Source organism: Drosophila navojoa, chromosome 2 (assembly GCF_054131105.1).
Source record: "Drosophila navojoa isolate 15081-1374.11 chromosome 2, UAZ_NAV_1.0, whole genome shotgun sequence".
NCBI classification, from domain to species: domain Eukaryota; kingdom Metazoa; phylum Arthropoda; class Insecta; order Diptera; family Drosophilidae; genus Drosophila; species Drosophila navojoa.
In genome coordinates, this window is record NC_142890.1 from 13,415,550 (window position 1) to 13,434,265 (window position 18,716).

General features: G+C 39.7%; 3 protein-coding genes and 1 long non-coding RNA gene across 8 annotated transcripts in view; 1 reads left to right on the top strand and 3 right to left on the bottom strand.

Annotated features, from left to right (window-relative positions):
• Positions 1–18,716, bottom strand: part of LOC149092155 (uncharacterized) — a 109,172-nt gene that overhangs the window by 52,167 nt on the left and 38,289 nt on the right. The gene's annotated exons all lie outside the window — the stretch shown is intronic.
• Zif (Zinc-finger protein) lies at positions 205–1,965 on the bottom strand. Its single transcript, XM_018112466.3, has 4 exons — positions 1,692–1,965; positions 918–1,618; positions 718–852; positions 205–647 (listed from the first exon to the last, which is right to left on the bottom strand). The coding sequence occupies exons 1-4, from the start codon at positions 1,833–1,835 to the stop codon at positions 341–343; spliced, it is 1,287 nt and encodes a 428-aa protein (XP_017967955.1). The 5' UTR covers positions 1,836–1,965; the 3' UTR covers positions 205–340.
• LOC108659512 (uncharacterized) lies at positions 2,406–9,343 on the top strand. The gene is made up of 4 exons (XM_089256449.1): positions 2,406–3,670; positions 3,732–3,974; positions 4,075–4,531; positions 4,589–9,343. Exons 1-4 carry the CDS (start codon positions 2,898–2,900, stop codon positions 7,268–7,270), a joined length of 4,155 nt encoding a protein of 1,384 aa, XP_089112575.1. The 5' UTR covers positions 2,406–2,897; the 3' UTR covers positions 7,271–9,343.
• gpp (DOT1 like histone lysine methyltransferase grappa) overlaps positions 11,657–18,716 on the bottom strand; it is a 43,493-nt gene continuing 36,433 nt past the window's right edge. For 4 of the 5 annotated variants that reach the window (XM_089261825.1, XM_089261812.1, XM_089261817.1 and 1 more), the window contains 3 exons: positions 17,798–17,998; positions 17,299–17,730; positions 11,657–14,853 (listed from right to left, as the gene is read on the bottom strand). In XM_089261825.1, the coding sequence (XP_089117951.1) occupies positions 13,763–14,853; positions 17,299–17,730; positions 17,798–17,998 (1,724 nt within the window). In that variant the 3' untranslated portion in view covers positions 11,657–13,762. Of the gene's footprint in view, positions 14,854–15,366; positions 15,840–17,298; positions 17,731–17,797; positions 17,999–18,716 lie in introns of those variants that run through there. The other variant, XM_089261821.1, reaches the window with a different exon arrangement.

Here is an 18,716-nt window from a genome sequence, read left to right on the forward strand (position 1 = left end):
ATATATCATTAAGAAATATATTAATTATCCCTTCTGATGTACACTACTTTCAAGGATATTGTGTTTGTCTACTGAATTTGTAATTTATAAAAGTTACTGCCTGAAGGCCTTTGTTTTCTTTGTAACAATAAATAAATAAATAATTATAAAGGCTTATTCCACTGCTGACTCTTCTCAAAGATGTATATTTACAACATCAAATAATTTACATTTATAACACATTTACTTTATTAAATCATCATCAATCAAATGTGAAATGAAATTTAGAACCTACTTAAAAATATAACACGGACCTTCATTCTATACGCTGTGGTGTCCAAAGGTGATAAAGAAAATGTGCCTAAGAGAGCAAATGTGGCTGTGATATTCGCAGTTTGACGTCCTTAATTTCATCCACAGCCAGTAGCTCAACGTCCTGCTCCTCGCGATCGTATTTCAATGTCTCGGCGAGCATAACTGCATTCTGATGACATTTGGTCTCCTCGTGTTGGCGCATGTGATGTAGCAGGCGGAAATCCTTTTGGCAGTAGTCGCATCGATACAATTTGATGTCGGAGTGTATAAGCTCGTGCTTCGTCAAAGAGTGAGCGTATGCGAAAGCCTTGTCGCATACTTTGCACACATATGGCTTGATGCCGCGATGCACACTGTCAGATAAAAAAATTGCGTATAGTTAATAATTTATAATAATTACAATAATCGCCTGTAGCTACATACTTTTCATGCGATTTCAGCACGCTCTCGTAGAAGAATTGACGACTGCAGAAACTGCACTTATAGGGCTTGCTTCCTGTGTGGGAGTACATGTGCTTGCGCAGCTGTTCGCGAACCTGGAACTTGGCTTCACAGAGTCTGCATGCATGCAAATTATATTAAAACAGAAATTCAACATAGTGTGTATACTTATTGAAACTTACTCGCACTGATATTGGCAAATAGCATCGTGGCGCCGACGATGTTCCATCATGCGTCCACGCTTCTCATAGAAATTCCCACATACATCACAAACATAGCCACCTTTCTCGTTTCCATCCGATGTTCGCAGTGAGTTAAGGCCAGGCCGTTGCCGCCCACGCCTCGGTTTGATGTCAACCACTGCAGCCTCCAGGCCATATTGATGCTGTAATCCCCCTTGCTCGGACTTTACTATATTCATGCCGAACCGTGTTCGACCACGCCTCAATTTAATGTCGCCTTGCGTTACCGTGTTTTCATATTTCGTCTCAAGGACGACATCACCATGCTCAGGATTCATTTCTATGGTATAGTTGTCCTCCAAGTACTCAATATCATCTGTTATGACTTCTTGCTGTTCGTGGGAGCCATCGACTTCCAAAAATTCATCGCCCTGTACATGATCCTCAACCTCGGCATGACCCGAACTTTGTGCATCAGTCATCACAAATTCATTCATCTCATCATCTTGTTGGTGATGCTGTGAACCAAACTCTTCCTTTACAAGGTAATCCTCGGCTTCATCTAAGAGGCCCAGTTCGCGACAATAGTCTTCAATTTCCGCTTGCTTGCGCAAAGCCTTCTCACGAAACTGGAATGCCATATTGAGCTCCACCTTGCATGGTTTGCAAATACCATCAGGGATCTGATCCTTACCATTCAACTGTAGGCAGAGAAAATAAAAAGTAAATAGACTTCTTTTATGCGCATCTCATTTTATAACGAATATTACGCACCTTACTAAAAGAAATGCCCAGGAGCTGTATAAGCATTTCATTTGGGGTCTCCTCACCCTCCTCGCGGGATTCATCAATCCGTTGTAAACGTTGGCTGGGCTCTAAGCACACACGACAAGTGTTCGGACCAAGTTCAGCGCGCATCTTTTGTTTAATTGCGGTATAGAACAGTATTTTAGTGTTAAAATTTTGTCCGTGTTGTGTAAAGGTAAAGCGTCAGCCGTCTTAAGAAATCGCCATTTTTTCTGAGTAGCGATTACAGTTGTCTAATCGTTATCGATAACACTGGAGTTGTTCAAATTAGATAACAAAACAATTTTTCAGCATCAAAATTAAAACAAAAAAACAACCACTTTTACAAGTTTAAAACAAAAAGTCCACAACTAACAAATTTATATGCAAATATTTAATAGCTCTTAATATATATGTTATAAAATACTCATCTACGCATTTACTTTTCACGAATGGTACGCAGCAAAAATACTAAAATTTAAAAATACCAATAAATTAAAAATACATATACATATTTATCTAAAAGATTTTCATAATAATATAAAAAGATTTAATCTATGATTGTGTCATAAATCTAAGTAATTTTTAACTTTAGTCTATTGATTACTTATTATCCACTAAATTTTTTAATAAATTGTAAATCTATCGAGATACAACACGGTGTTTACAAATTAAATCATGGGGTATTTATCGGTACCATCAACTGTTGCAGTATCTGGCCACATACCGCGTATATTTTTCGAGACGCAGAAGAAACGGAGCTCTTATCTCCGCGAAAAATGGATTATTCCAATATATTTTGTAATCTTATTAGAATCTAGTTTGTGTATTGGAATTTAATAATCGTAGTATTTACTGTATCTGGCGCTCAAGGCGTATGCTCGCCTTAGACTTGGCTTGCCCATGCAGTTGGCAAAATGGTTTATTATCTTGCGTTGTTAACATCCGTGTCTTCCGTCGTCGCCAAAATGTTCGTTGCGCCAGTTATCGACTTCGCAATCTTCATCTCCTAAAACACGCGTCAATCATTTAGTGCGTAAGTTTTTAGACCAATACAAATTTGTTAGCATCGGGAAAAACAATAACAAACAAATAACGTTAAAAAGTCAAAGTGCGTCCAGAAGTAACGAAGAGTGGTTGCTGCTGGCTGGTGGCTCGCGGGTTAGTGTTTTGAGAGCCAGCCCACCAGCTACCATGTCCGAGAAGCATGGCCAAATTAGTGGAGCGCAGTGGACGGCGAAATCGGCAGCAGCAGCGGCGGCAACGGCAGCTTCAGCAGGGGGCACAACTGCATCGCTGCAGAAGCACCAGCCAACCAATCCCAATTCCAATTCAATATACGAAGCAACAGTTGCCACAAGCCCATATGGTATATGTGGTGTCACTGTTCCAGTGCCGGACATTCCGACCTATACCTCTGGACGGTTCCAGGCTCCATCCATTCATTTGCAAGCGGCTAAGTCATCGCCACTAACCATTGCACCGATTGTGCCACCATCTCTGGCACTCGCCCAGTCCCAGGTGTCACCCACACCTACAAATGTACCTGTTCCCAGCGGGGGCTTCGTGCCGCCTGCATTTCCAAGTGTGAATGCGCCAGGACAAGCCGTCAGTAATACCACATCTGTGCTGACGCCCAATCCCTTTGCAGCGGCCGCTGGCAATGCTGGTCTTGCGTTTGTCAATGCCTTTAACAGCGCTCAGCAGTTGGAGTTGGGCAAGATTATGCATGCAATGAATGCTTCTTCGGCATCAGGAACGCATGCAGCTGCAGCTATTCCAAAGCATCCACAACCTCCACAACACCATCCTCACACACATCCCGGTGAAAGTGGCTCAGTAACTACGCCACCGGCTGCTCCCAGTGGCGCCATCAATTCCACAATTGCGGAAAATGTAATGAATTCCCTAACCAGCGACGACGAACGCATGCGACGCGTCCAACAGGTCATCGAAGCTAGCTTGGAGTGAGTGGCTGTAACTGAATACTGGCTGTAGTAATACTTATTAATTATCCATTCCATTTAGTCATACTGCAAAAGTACAGATCGCTCAAATTCTGGAAAGTGTGGCAGCGCTGAAGCCTATTGAAAAATTGTTCTTATATCTGCGCCTGCCCGGCGAAAGTGCCGATACGGACCCACTGAGACAGCCGCAGAACCCATTGGGCACCCGATCCGAAATTAATCACACCATTAATTGGGTACGCTCACATCTTGAACATGATGCTCAGGTCTCCATTCCAAAACAGGACGTTTACAATGATTACATGTAAGTGACCTCAGATTTACATTTAGATGGATGAGTCGCTTAGCAAGACGCAATCGTTTAATACTAAGATGTTATGAAATATGTATATCTGACTTTTCAGAGCCTATTGTGAACGCCTGAGCATCAAGCCGCTGTCAACTGCGGACTTTGGTAAGGTCATGAAGCAGGTGTTCCCTGGCGTTCGACCACGACGTCTAGGCACGCGTGGCAATTCACGCTACTGCTATGCAGCTATGCGGAAGACCACGAAACTGCCGCCGCCACTGCTGCCGCAGCTGTGCAAAGATGAGCCACTCGATGACGCTCACACAACGGAGACCTCTCCCGCACAGATGATGCAAACACCGAATGTCGCTGCGGAGACACATGGCTCCAAAACAGATAACGAGTGCAACTGGGATGTGGTGCGCAGCTGGGCAGAAAAGCTTCTTAACACCAAGCTAGAAAGCGTTACCGAATTGGCCGCGCGAATCAAGAACAACAATGCCACAATTAATGCGGCATTGGCACCCAAAAAGTACACGCCCAGAGAGCCCAAAGAGAAGCGATCGCTTGCAGTAAGTTCACTAGTAATATATAAATACTACAATTTCTTATCAACATCGCATCAACAGGACATGGGACCGCTAAAGAAACGACGTAAAAAGAAACGCAAAGGCTCAACATCGTCGGAGTCGAGTTGCAATCAACTGAGCGGCGCTCAAGATGCAGGAAGTAGCCAGGAAGCAGTCATCGAAGAACACAAAACAGAGCAGTTGCTAAAGATCAAGCAGGAGATTATAGACTCACCCAGTGGTTTTGTGACTTCCCAGCCGCTTCAGCAGCCGCCGCAACAGCAGCAGCAGCAGGTTTTGCCGATGAATTTGGCCACAGAGCCGCGCAGTAATGCAGTCCGAAATCTAACTCCTAAGCTATTGGAGCTGCAAACTGCTGGAACAGTACCGCAGCCATTATCGCCCAGTGCACTGGTCATAAAGGACGAGGCAGAGGAATATAACACCACCAATATATTTTGCAAAAAAGTGCTAAAAGCACAGCAGACCAAAGGCTTTTGGGCCAACTCGCCCAGCAGTGCCAGTGCAACTGGCACCGGGACCGGCACCGGGACCGGCACCGGCACTTTACTTGTGCCTCCAGTAATAACGACAACAGCCGCGACTCCGCCGCCTCTCGCACAGCCAACAGTTGAAAGCGCACCCGCTAATGTAGCGGTGCTCTCAATGGGTCCACCAGCGCAAATGAATCATCCCAGCTCCATCAGCCCGTCAAGCAGTCTTGAGACGAACACTACCGTACCGAAGGTTGCGTCGCGGAATATGATGTCGCTGCGGGCCAAACGCTTGATTGCTGAGAATGCAGCAGCTCTAGCCGCCGCCACAGAGGATACTGGATTGGCTGAGAACCTCGGATTGCCACGTGAGCGCGTAATTAGCATATGCAATATGGACAAGCATGAGCTAGACGACTACTTTCTGCCCGGCGAGGATGAGGAAGAGAACTCTGAAGGGCCAGATACTGAGCTGCTTCAATATTTTCAGATGGGAGACGCTGAGGAAAAACAACTGAATTCCTTAGATGCTCAAGCAGAACAAAACAGAAATCCACAGGCTGCCTTAGCCACTGCAGTAACCAATGCAATGGCAACAGCAACAGCCAGATTGGCAACGGCAACAGCGACAACAACAGTGAAACCGACGCAACAACAATTACATCAGCAGCAACAACAGTCGCAGATGCGTCGATCAACGCCCTTGCCAACGACAGCAGCAACAACAGCGGCAGCAGCAAATGTTGTGGGTTCTGCCTCAGCGTCTCTGGCACTAATGTCACGAAAGCATCAACAACAACACCAGCAGCAGCAACAACAACAGCAACAGCTGCAAACGATCAGCAACAACAACAACAACAGTAATAAACGCAAAATTAGTCTAAGCAACGCGTCCAGCAACGGCAACAACAAGAACTGCATTTTTTTGCCCATTTCACCAAACATCAATAGCAGCGGTAACAGCAACAGCAACAGCAAAGTTCCAGCAGCTGCTGCACCAACTCCAGCTCTGGCAGCAACACCTTCAGCTGCAACAGGAACAGCAACAGCCGCAGTTGCAGCAACTGGTAAATCGACCACGCAGAACTGCTTTGCCAGTCCGGGCCTATCGTGCATGCGTCAGCGTTCCAGTCTGTTGACCAAACAGCAATCGCTTGACTTTGACAATAACAACGGCAATGGGGATCCCATGATTGGTGCGCATAGACGTAGACGCAGCTACGTTTACAGCTATCCCAGCACTTCTGCCTCGGCGCCGCCCAGTCCCTCGCTGCTGCAGCAGTGCATGGGCGTCAATTGGTCGTTTATGGGCGGCACTGGCAGCAGCAACAGCAACCAGTTCAACGAGAATAACGTCAGCGACAACAACAGCAATGTGGAACTGCTGGTTAACCAAAATTCGATGGATTTGGAAACAAGTCTGGCGCTAAGCGGCGCAAATATGGAGCTAAACGAAACGCAACGCTCGCAATCAGTGCCGTTGTCTCAGCTGCAACGCAGCAGTAACCACTCTCCCACGGCGGGCTACAACCGCTTGCTGAACCAGGCCGTCACCACTGGCGTAGTGAAAGATGCGCTCTTCTCGGAAAACAGCAACAGTCAGCAGTCGGTCGGCACATTGAAGCTAGGCGGCGGGGATGTGGATGTGTCGGCAGGTCTGCTCTACGATGATGTGGATGTCGGTGCGCTTATTTCACCAAGCTTCAATAACAAGTTTAGCGGCATACAGACAACAACCACATGCAGCTCCTCGGCTGGCTCCTCGAGCGGCTACAGCAGTGCCGGCAGTGCGGGCGGAATTGTGTCCCGTTCTGTACCCTCCACCCCGCTGCCGCATCAGCAGTCGCAGCTGCAGAGCTGCAGTAGTGGCCTGAGCACTGCCAATGGAAACGCCAATACGGCCAGTGGCTTCTTCAACATCTCACCAGCCTTCAATTGGGGCGCCAGCAATGTGGGATATGGCGGTCAATCATATACTGCACGCAATGCCTTGGATATTTCCAAATCAATGCCAACAACGCCCATAACGACGCCCTGTTTCCGCTATAGCCCAGTCGAGCTGCATCGCGACTTCTTGATCAACGGCAACACAATTGACAGTCTGTCGTCGCCAGCTGTGACAGCTTTTAATAGCGCCACAGATGTCGTCTTGGCGCTTAGCCCCGATACGCTGATTGATGACGGTGCGCCCAATAACAGCGATGTTGAGGCCATAATTGGCGCCGTCGATATACTCGACAGCTTGTAGAATTTGCCCGAAGAGAAAGCTCAAACGCAGACGGAGATTGCGAGCGAGACACAGCCAGAGGAGCTGGTTATGGCCTGTTTGCTGCAGCATGTGGATAAGCTATAAGTGTCTCTCACTCACTCTCCCGAATTTTCTCTGGCACCAGAAATTTCGAATCACAATTCGGATAGAGGAACATAACATAGTCTGTATTGTGCTTAACGTATTTCTGTTATGTTTATCTTAAGTAATTGTTGTATCATATTTAATGTGCCCTAACATGAGCTTTCTCTTCGCAATTCGCTAGCGGACGACCACAGAAACACAAAGAAATTTATTAAGCTAAGCTCCAATTGGTTTCACGTTTATCCAATAAGCAATTTGTGTAAATTGGAATGTCGATGTATTTGTTTTTGTATGTCATTGGAACCCTCCTGAACCAAGTATCCCTCAGGCCGTTGTTATCTGTATGTGCGTGCATATACACTTGTTTGTTTGTGTATGTAGTATCTATAATAATATATGCCTCTGCTGTAAATCTGGCATATTATTGTTATAAAGTGGAACTCAGCTGATAAAGGTTGACAATTTTCCACAGTTGAATACTTTATTTTTAGATGATCCAATGACCCTTGATTTAGAGACAAAACTGTAAACATAAACGATTAAGGATACAAAAGTACTAGAGTAGAGAACCTTACAAATGAAACGAACTTAAAGTCTGAATGAATTCGACGTGGAGCGGTTTTAAAAGAAGAATATTTATATACACATAGCTGATAAAAGATTGTAACATTTTAAATGCCCCCAGCAGGGACTGAGCTGGTTTACCGATTCCGAGAAGAGCCCAAACTAAACAAACAGAATAGTTCTAAGCTACCAAAAGTTGAGGGCCCAAACCAACAACCAAGCGTTCAACAATAATTATCAATTTTCAATATCTAAGTGTGTGTCTGAAATTACGTAACGTAACGTGGCGTATTTGTTATCAAATCAATTTATAATTTAAACTGTCTAATCAGATAACGTTGCTAGCTTAAGCGTACGTCTTAAATTGGTCGACCTTCTTTCGATTTTATTAACAGTCTATGTATTAGGTACTCTGTAATTTCGATTTTCTATTCAATTAAATTGTTATATTTTCTACCCTATCGCCAGACCATATTAAGTGGTCGTTGACTAGCATTAAGTGTTTGTTTGTTATTGAAAGTGTTTTGTTTGGAATGAGAATGCATAATGAGAGCAGTGACTCCTATTATAGCTAATTCTTTAGATTTAATTTTATATGTAATTCACGGTCTATTATCTATAAATTTAGTGTTACTAAAACCAATCCAATTCCTAATTCCTATGTTTAATCATCTATTCTTTGGGTTTTTACGGCTTTGAACAAAGTTTAACTTTAAGATTTCACTTATATAAATCACAAATTCTTAATTCTGCAAAATATTAACGTTAGTTTGTTTGTAAAACAAAGTAAAATTTTTAAATACACACAACTAAAGAAAAATGCGTTCTTTAAATTTTGAAATGTAAAAATTAAAAATAAAAAAAATTTAAAAATTTGTCATAAATGTGCCTCAGGCTTTATTGTAAAACAATTATATTCTTGCATATAAATTATATACACAGAAATAAAGAGGAAAATAAGCAGCGTATACATATACACATCTATATATATACATATATATACATATATGAAAATATACACTCATTTACAAAATGCAGCTAGAGCTAGGAAAACAATGAATTTGTCAAAGACCTCAGATTCAGCCAAGAATATAAATAGTCAGCAAAAATAATCCATTCAGAATATGTATGTATACAAATTCCCATGAATACAACCATTAACAGAGTCAGCTTAATTCTAAACTAAATCAATATCTATGTGCATCAGATCAAAGCAATCGAAGCTAAGAAACTGGATATGCAGGTCCCCCATCCCAACTGCTACCGCTTTAACATAAATAGGAATAGCCCGTAAGCAATATGAGTACGAGTGCATATACAATTATAAGTTTTTCTCCGGGAACACTTTGATAAACAAACAGACAACGATTATACATACTTACATACAATAGTTACATATAGATACAAATATAAACGAACCAAATTGTACTTTTTATAAAATATTTCAAAAATAAAATGCAGATAAAATAATACAAAGAATAACACAACAAATAAAGTCAATAAAAGACCTATGGAACAAGCAAATAACTGTGATTTCCTTCATTTGATATTGGAATTGGGAATCGGAAATTGGGTCGCAATCTAGTATTAATAAAAATGTTTCAATTAACGATAAATGAATGTGTTGTCGTTTTTTTTGCTAATAACCTGCAATTTCAGAGAATTAATCAACTTGACATATTGGGTCACTACAAATGTAAGCAAAGTCGTCTGATAGCTCTATGAAAAATCAAAAATTCCTCAGCAAAGATTATTTAAATTAAGAGAAATAACTATACTTTATTTTTCTAATAGGAGTCCCATTTTGTGCCCTATTATCTGCGAATTAAATCTCTTAAAGTCTAAAAGACTTGATTTTTTATACATTTTTCACGCACTTAATTCATATTTTTCGCAGATCGACTTTGTTTTTAAGTGAAGTAAAAATTAAACCCGGATATAAATAAAATTCGAAGTAATTAAAAACACGAGAGTTTTTGTTATTATTTTTTCTTTTATTAAACTGTTAAGTTTAAAATAATAATATTAATATGCAATAAATATTTGTTTTTTTTTTTATATATATACACATATGGTCAAATTAATAGGTGTGAAACTTTATTTTTATTTAAATGGTGATAACATCTATATTTTTTCATATATTTTAAAAATTCAACTGGCATTCAAAAATAGACATATCTTAGAATAATAAAAGCAAAAAAAAGTTTAAAAAATAATAACGTTTGACATAATTTTGGCAAATATCACAAAATACTCAAAATTTTGCTGGCCACATTAATAGGTGTATTTTATTTAAAAAAAAATATATTAAGAAATTAAAGAGTTTTTAAGTAAGCAAAGATAGTATTTTTGTTAAATATAATTAGATTTAAGCATAAAAATTTTTATTTTCAACATTTTAACAAAATTAGATGGGTCGTAGAGTTCACTGCAGTGCTGAAGAGAGAAACCTCGTTCGCGAGCTTCGTGAAGAGGATAAAACTTGTGAATGCATTTTCTCACTCATGGGACTATCTGAGAACTTCATCAGAAATGCCCTTAAATCAAAAAAAGACAAAAGGAAGCTAGGTTTCCGGCGGAAAACTACCGCAACCGACGATTCCCGTATAGTCACCTTCGCGAAAACGGGTCCTTTTCAGTCGTCGGGGCCGATTGCAGGCGAAATGGGCTATATGGTATCAGAAAAAACTGTTCGTCGACGGCTATTAAACTCGGATCTACCTGGGAGAGTTGTTCGCAGAGTTCCTCTTCTGCGTGGATCAAATATTCAGATGAGCAAACATTTTGCTCAAACTCACAAGGCCTGGTTTGGCTTAGAGAGAGAGCGTAAATGGAAGAATATTCTCTGGAGTGATGAAACAAAAACACAATTTGTTTGGGAATGTCTCAAATATAAATGTTCGAAGACTTAAAGGCAAAGAATTGGATCCTAGATATACAAAAAATACGGTTACGCACGTAGGAGGCGGCATAATGGTTTGGGACTGTTTTTCATGGCATGGGTTTTGAATTGGACTATCGACCATTTTCATAATGGACAGATTCCTGTAAAATGAATTATTGAGTAGTGTTATGCTACCATATGGCCACGACAACATGCCTCTAAAATGGAAATTTCAACAGGATAACGATCCTAAATAGGACTCCCCAGTAGCTAAGGACAGATTTCATGAAAATAGAATTGATGTTTATGAGTGGCCAAGTCAGTCTCCAGATCACAATCCAATTGAGAACCTTTGGGGACACCTAAAAAGACTAATTTCCAAGACTACCTGCTTCAATTACACCCAATTATTGGATCATACTCAGGAGGAATGAAGCACAATTCCCGTGGAAAGGTGTAGAAAGTTAATGCCCTCTATGCCCTCAAGGATCAACAAAATCTTTGCGAATAAAAGCGGGCATACGGGGTATTATCCACATTAATCGGAATATAACATAAATATTTCACAATATTTCCGAAAATTTAATTTTTTTTTTTTAATTTGTTAGGCACACCTATTAATGTGGCCAGCAAAATTTCGAGTATTTTGTGATGTATGCCAATATTATGTCAAACGTTATTATTTTTTAAACTTTTTTTTGCTTTTATTATTCTAAGATATGTCTATTTTTGAATGCCAGTTGAATTTTTAAAATATATGAAAAAATATAGACGTTATCACCATTTAAAAACAAAAAATATTTCACACCTATTAATTTGACCATATGTGTATATATATAATAATATACATAATAATACCTTTAAATTTAATATGCTTGTGTGCTAGATTATTTTTAAATATTTTCATTCATTTGTTGTCGTTATTAATTAGTTGCGTTTACTTACTCTTCAGTATAATACTTGTATGTTAATTTGTTTTATGTAAATTTAACTATATAGTTTTATATGCATTTTACATTACATTTAAATAGCGCCAAATAATATTCCATTTGCTACAACTGTTCTTTTGCATGTTGTCGGGGCTACCATTAATTGTTTATAAAATTATTGTTGTGTGTAATTAGTTTTATGCTTTGTTTGTTTGGTTTTTGTTTTTGTTTTTATTAGCCCTTCGACTTTGTATATATGACAATAAATATAGGTAAAATATGTATACGTATAAAAATCATTTATGCGCCATTATCTCCGTACTCGTCCTCATTTATTAATGCCACTTGTACACTACGCTAATAGCACATTTTGAAAATTCAATTAAATTGCTAATTATTTTATATTTATTTATTTGTTTATTATAATTAATGTTTTGCCGTTGCTGTTGCCCTTAAAACTATTTGTTAAATATGGTTTACGTATATATTTTATATATGTTTGTTACTAAATATTTATTAATATTATTATTTTAATTATTATTTTTTAAATGCTTGTAAATTATGTTATTCCGCTTGTTTACTCTTCAATTGGTTTCCTGATATTTGACTTGCGTGTTTTTTTTTTTTTCAATTTATTATCGAACCGATGCCGTTCGCTGTTTCATTTAAAACTGTCAGATTTCCCAATGAAACTGCGTAACGGTATGGCCATACATACATACATACATGTATGCTATATGTATGCACAATTATACATATAATTATACAATATATATGTGTTGTATATGCTGCTAATGCTATGCTAATTATGTATGTATATAATATATATAAAATTGTTGTTATTTCGCTGAGGTGGAAAATTCTTTAATTAATAAGGTTACTTGTTGTTGGTGTTGTTGTTGTTTTTGTTGTTGTTGTTATCCTGCTGCCTGATTATTGCTATTGCGAATGTTGCGCCACATCAGTTGCGTTCGTTTCGTTATTATTTTAGAATATAGTAAAGTATCGTCTTGTTTATTTTGAGCAAGGCGGATGCAGACCCGCCCTGTTTTCATTTAAAAAACTTGTATTTATATGTATATTTAATATATATTGTTGTAAATGTTTTTGCTAAGCGCACTGAAAATTAATTATTAAATGCAACAACAAAATATTCAATGTGCATCTGTCCCGTGATTTGTATTTGAAGCTAAATTTCATTTGAAGCTTTCACTGCAGTTTGACTATTTAATTATTGGTAATTGCATATATTTCATTTGTAATACGATTTTGGAAGCGACGCTGACGATTTGCGAACACGAACGGATCGAATTTTCTGAATTTGTTGTTGGTCCCAAAATGAAAATTTTGAACTGAAATCAACTGAACTGAAACAAAAAAGTCCATAGAGTAGTTTGTAATTAGTTTAAAAATTTATTTAAAAATCATAAAAAACACACAGAAATCCAATGTAAAGGACAAAACACGCAACTTAAAACGAACACAAATAAATCTATTAAACAATACGAAATCAGATAAAATTTGTTTAGATCTAATAATCATAATCGTAATAATTATAAGCTTGGTGATAATGAAGTCAGTAACATTGTTCATCAGTAATTGTTGGGGCTTGTTGTTGCGGTCGTTTGGTGCCTTAAGAGCTAACACACAAGTTCAGTTAAAAATATGCTACACTAATCTAATTACAATCAGTGAAAATCAAATGTACACACACATAATAGAAAATAAAACAAGGCAAAGAGCGCTGCTATACAATAAGTTAACTACAAACACAATTCATTTAGTTACAGATTACTAATCTAAATTAGCTCGATTCGAATCGATGCAAACGTGATTTTCACAAAAATAAAATTAAACATAAAGCAAAATAGACAATTCAATATTTTCATTTGTTGCGCATGTGGCCGCCTATCGATTGATTTTCCCCAGTGGAAAATCTCGCTACTATTTCCCATTCTCGTCGTACTATACTCGTCATTCTGTTCAGCAATTTAACTAAATTAATTTACATTAATTACTCGACGTGGTGGCATTCGCCGTCGGCTCGCCCGTGTTGCTGCGGCTGTCGAGCGACCAGTCCCAGTCCTTGCCCTTGGGCCGAAACTTTGAGGACTTGTGATGGTGATGATAGCTGGCATTTGCATTAGCATTGGCATTGGCATTGGCATTTGCATTGGCGCCATGATGGGGCGATGATTTCTCTTTTGGCGATTTGCCCGACTTGCTCAGCACAGCTGGCGGCGTTGCTGCCACCATGCCGGACGCGTCCAGTGCAGTTGGCGGCCCATTGCCCGCCGCATCGGCGGCCGTGGGCGGCGCACTGGAGTTGGAGTAGGCCAGCAGCTCGTCGCAGTCGTACTCCCAGTTCCGCTCGCAGAACTTCTTCTTGTAGTGCTTCTCGGATCCGCCCTTGAACTTGCGCTGGTATTTGAGCGGTATGCGCAGATCGTTGACCAGCGACGGTGCATGCACAGGTGGGGGCGTGGCCACGCTTGCCGCACTCGGACTGGGCGTACGTGGCAGACCCACGTCGGAGAGTGGCGGCGACTCGATTGCGCTCGGATCAACCGGCGAAATGGTCTTCAATGAGCTGCTTGCATGCAAGGATGAGGATGCAGTCGACTTCATGCTGCTGTCGCTCAAGTGGTCTGCCAAGTGTTGCTGCTGTTGGTGTTGATGTTGCTGCTGTGGCTGCTGTTGCTGCGGCTGCTGTTGTTGCTGCAATTGCTGTTGCATTGGCTGCTGCAGCGGCTGGTGGCCATGCTGATACGGATGATGGCTCAGATTGTGCACCTGGCTAGCGTAGAGGCTGCTGTTGGTGCTGCTGCTGCTGCCGCTGCTGCTGTTATTGATGGGCAACTCCAGCTGCGATGAGCTGGAGGAGGTGGACAAAAAGGTGCGCACTGCGTCCGAATTGCTGCTGCTGTGCGTGATGCCCGAGTCGGGCGAGGTGTTGCAACTGATCGAAGCGGGCACCGTGTCGCCGTCGATGGAACGGCGCGTCTTGTCCAGCTCGGTGCTGGCAAAGGCCACCAGCCGGTCAAAGCCGGAGCTGACGCGATGCTGCCAATGGGATTCCTCGTCGGCCGCAATGACATCGTCTGTCATGGAAAAACAAAGAAAATAGATTAGATATAATGCACGCTAAAAAATCGATTTAGTGAAAGGAGCAACAGCTGCAGCCGGAACTGCCGGCTGCTCTGTGTGCTGCTGCTCTTCGTGGTGGTGTGTGTGTGTTGGTTGTATTGGGTGTGGGTGACTGCTAGACTGTGTGAGTTCGATAACATTGGAGATGACGATTAACGATAGCGATTAAGCAAAGTGTAGCCAAGCCCTCAACATTTCATAAAGTTGGCTCAAATCAATGCTAAATGAAGTCTGCGCATGAAGTTGGGCTTGCGGCCTGTGCGTGTGTGTGTGTGTGTGTGCGGTTGTATGAATATTAAGATTAGAGCGTTACAAAAGAACAGGAAAATCATAAATCAAATCAAATAAAAATAAAAATTTAATGAAATAAATAAAATAAAAAATGTAAGGAGAGAAATTAACCAATTAGGCGCAACAGAACTTACCTCATGCTCATGTTTTAATTTTATATATGTGTATATAACAAATTATACTAGATAAATTTGTTTTTAATTCGGTTAGATTAAATTATTGAACGTAAAATAAATTATGTTTTGTCTTTTTATAGGTTTATTCGTTTCTCTTTTCTTTTCTTTTTTTTGTAAGTATATTAGCTGTGTTTTTATTTTGTACTCTGCTTCGCAACAACAACACAATACGTTTTACGTTTTGGCATTCTCTAGGGATTGTTCGTCTTGATTTTAATTATTATTATTATAATTTTTTTTTTTTTAAGTTAATTTGCAGTTTTTCTCATGTACTTTTTGGGTTTTGGCTTTTTGAAAATTTGGAGGTATTCAATGGTTGTTATTATTACTGTTACTACTACTATCGGCCACAACAAATCCATTTAAATTGGTAGCTGTTTGTTTCGTGGCACCAGACATAGTCGAAGTCGGTGTGCGAAGTCGACGTCTGGGATCGTAATTAGTTATAGAACGATGCGTTGCCGAATCGGTAACTGTATGGGAGTAGAGCATAATAGAAGGGATATAAAGACGAGTTTTGGATAAGTAACGGGGCGCTTTGTTGTTTAAGTTTTTTTTTTTTTTTTTTTTTTTTAATTAATTTGGTCCATTGTTCGATAAATATTTTATATATATATTTTTTTTAGTAATTTTTTGAAAATTAATTATGCAAAAATAACATTCCAGAGGAGATTGTTAATATCCAGGTAACAAAAATTATTTAAGTTGAATTATGTATGTTTCTTTTTTACAGAGAGCTGTTTGTGTATGTATGTATGCGTGTCTCATGTGTAAATTAATTTTGTTGCTTTTTATGAATTCAATGATAAATTTGACATGACGCGAGTAACTGAATGAGAATTAGCGTAGCATTTATTCGTTTATTTTTGTTATTTGATTATTTTTTATAATAACTTATTTACATTGACAGCAACGTGTCAATGGATCGGAGACTATGAACTGTTGCATTTGTGATAAGCATCTTTACATATTTATGTATAAACCAAAATACATATACTTAAAATCTTTTATAAATATATTTGACTTTATTTATTTCTAAGTCTATCAATTTCAAATTTTTCCTCATTGAATAATTTCAATATATTTCAAAACATTTATTATAAGCAACATATTTGATTTTTTGTTTGATTAACAATTTAACAGCGATAATAAAATAAATATATAAAAGATTTCTTTAGCATTTAATATCATCTTATTTTCATATCTTTCGGAAGATCTTGTTTCTTGTTAGGGAATGCAACTTGTTTATAAACGCGTGTGTTTCTTTATATTTATATTTTTATATTTTATTTTTGACTTTATATAAAAATGCGTTTATATGATTTCCGTTGTCCGTTAAGCAATATATGTTAACTATTTAATTTATTATTTGCATGTTAGTCAAGGGTAAGCATTAAATTTAGATGCAGGAAGGAACTACAAAGTCAAACTACAAAAAAATAAAAGTGCAAGCGATAAAATATTGAGAGGGAAACAAAACAAACTACGGACAGCACACAACATGGATAAAAATAAAATAATTGCAACTTAAAATCTTGCAGCATGACCGAAAGCATTTTTTGTTTTCGTTTATATATTTACAAATAATTATATTAATTAAAAAGTGTAATATGTATAAATTGTATAAAATGTGTAAAATATGCGTGTGGATCAAGCGATGGTATTGAGTTTAGCTAGTGGTGCTTGAGCTGGTAGTGGAGCTCGAGGATGAGACGCTTTCGGTTTCAGAGTCGTCATCCTTTGACGAAACGGAGACGTTTGACCGTCTGCTCGTAACGGTAAGATCTTGTGCCACCACTTGGGTGGCGAGTCGTGTTGGATAGTGGTGCAATTGATGGTATTGTACATGTGCTGGTGGTGCGTGTGGTGCGTGGAATTCGCGTGTGTGTGATGCTGTGGCTATGTCTTGGTCTTGGTATACAAATGGCTTACCGTCATCACCGGCATTGGATCGCTGGCCGCCCACAATGGTGGGCGTGATGCTGTGACTGGTCTGATGCAAGGCACGCACGTGCTGCTGGGCATGCTGATGTGGCTTCTGCTGGTGGTGGTGCAGCTGCTGATGGTTCGTCGATAGCTGCAGCGGCCGCTCATCGCCCATCAGTGAATTAATCTCGGGACTCATCAACAGCGGCGGCTCCACAAGCAGCTTGCTGCGTCTGCCACACGACGACGATGAAGACGACGGCGTCGGCGACGGCGTGGTGGCATCATGTGCCGGCGGCGGCAGCGCAGACCCACCGTTGCTATTCACATACAGATGCTGATGGGCATGGGCAGGCGGCTGCTGCTCGAAATGCGCCAATTTGGCAGGTCGCGAGGGCTGCTGATGTGAGGCCAAGGGCGAGCTCCGCTTCACGCCCACTATAAATAAAAAAGGAGAGCATTAATTAACTGTTGCAAGAGAGATGCATGCAGAAATATAGCTTACGCTCCACTTTGTGTGGCGTGCCATTGATAGCGCCAGCGGCTGGATGATGGTGATAGCTATGGGCGGGCGGCGCCTGATGCGCGAAATGCGGCGCCAATTCCAGTGCGGATGAAGTTGCTGCAGCAGCTCGCCGTTGTCGCTCCTCGTTCTCCTCCTTGTATTTGCGTGCTCGCACATGATCCTGCAGCGAGGCGGCTAGTCCTGTAAGCAATTAACAACGATAATTAGCAATGCGTATAAAGCAAAGTTTTCAGATTGTGGCGTCATCTCAGAAACAGATTTGCTTCAAGTCGAGTCACTTGATAACCAACTAACTAAGATGCCGCCACAATTAATATGTGCTTAAGGATCAAACAATGTAATACGAAAATTCATCTGTTCATCAATTCATCGATTCATCATCGTTGCATTATGTATGATCTAGGTAGTTAGAGTACTTCTGATACATAGGGATGACATCATTTGGAGTCTTCTTTCTAAATTTTTCGGTTTGTACATAAATAATGGGTATTTTGTATTATTTTTCAATGTTTACATATTCGAATATAATGAGAAGTAAATAATTCACTCTGTATTTTATTGAAACGTTAATTATGATAACGTTCAGCACCATCACGAATTTGCCTTCAATGAGATCGTCAGCTTTCTCTCTCTCTCTCACTGGCAATAGTTTCTCTTCACCTTTTCTATGCAAATCTTATTGGAATTCAGTTTGTCATAATTGAATTATTTTGTTTTTAATAAAATGATTAATTGAATATCCATTATTGATTTAGTTTAGGTTCATAATATAGTTTGGTATACTATTAATGAAATCAAGTTCTTTTAAACGCTTCGCTTTTGTACTACAAATCACTGCGAGTTGACTCAGTTCATCTTTTCTTATATAAATATAATATGATTTATAACATATACATGA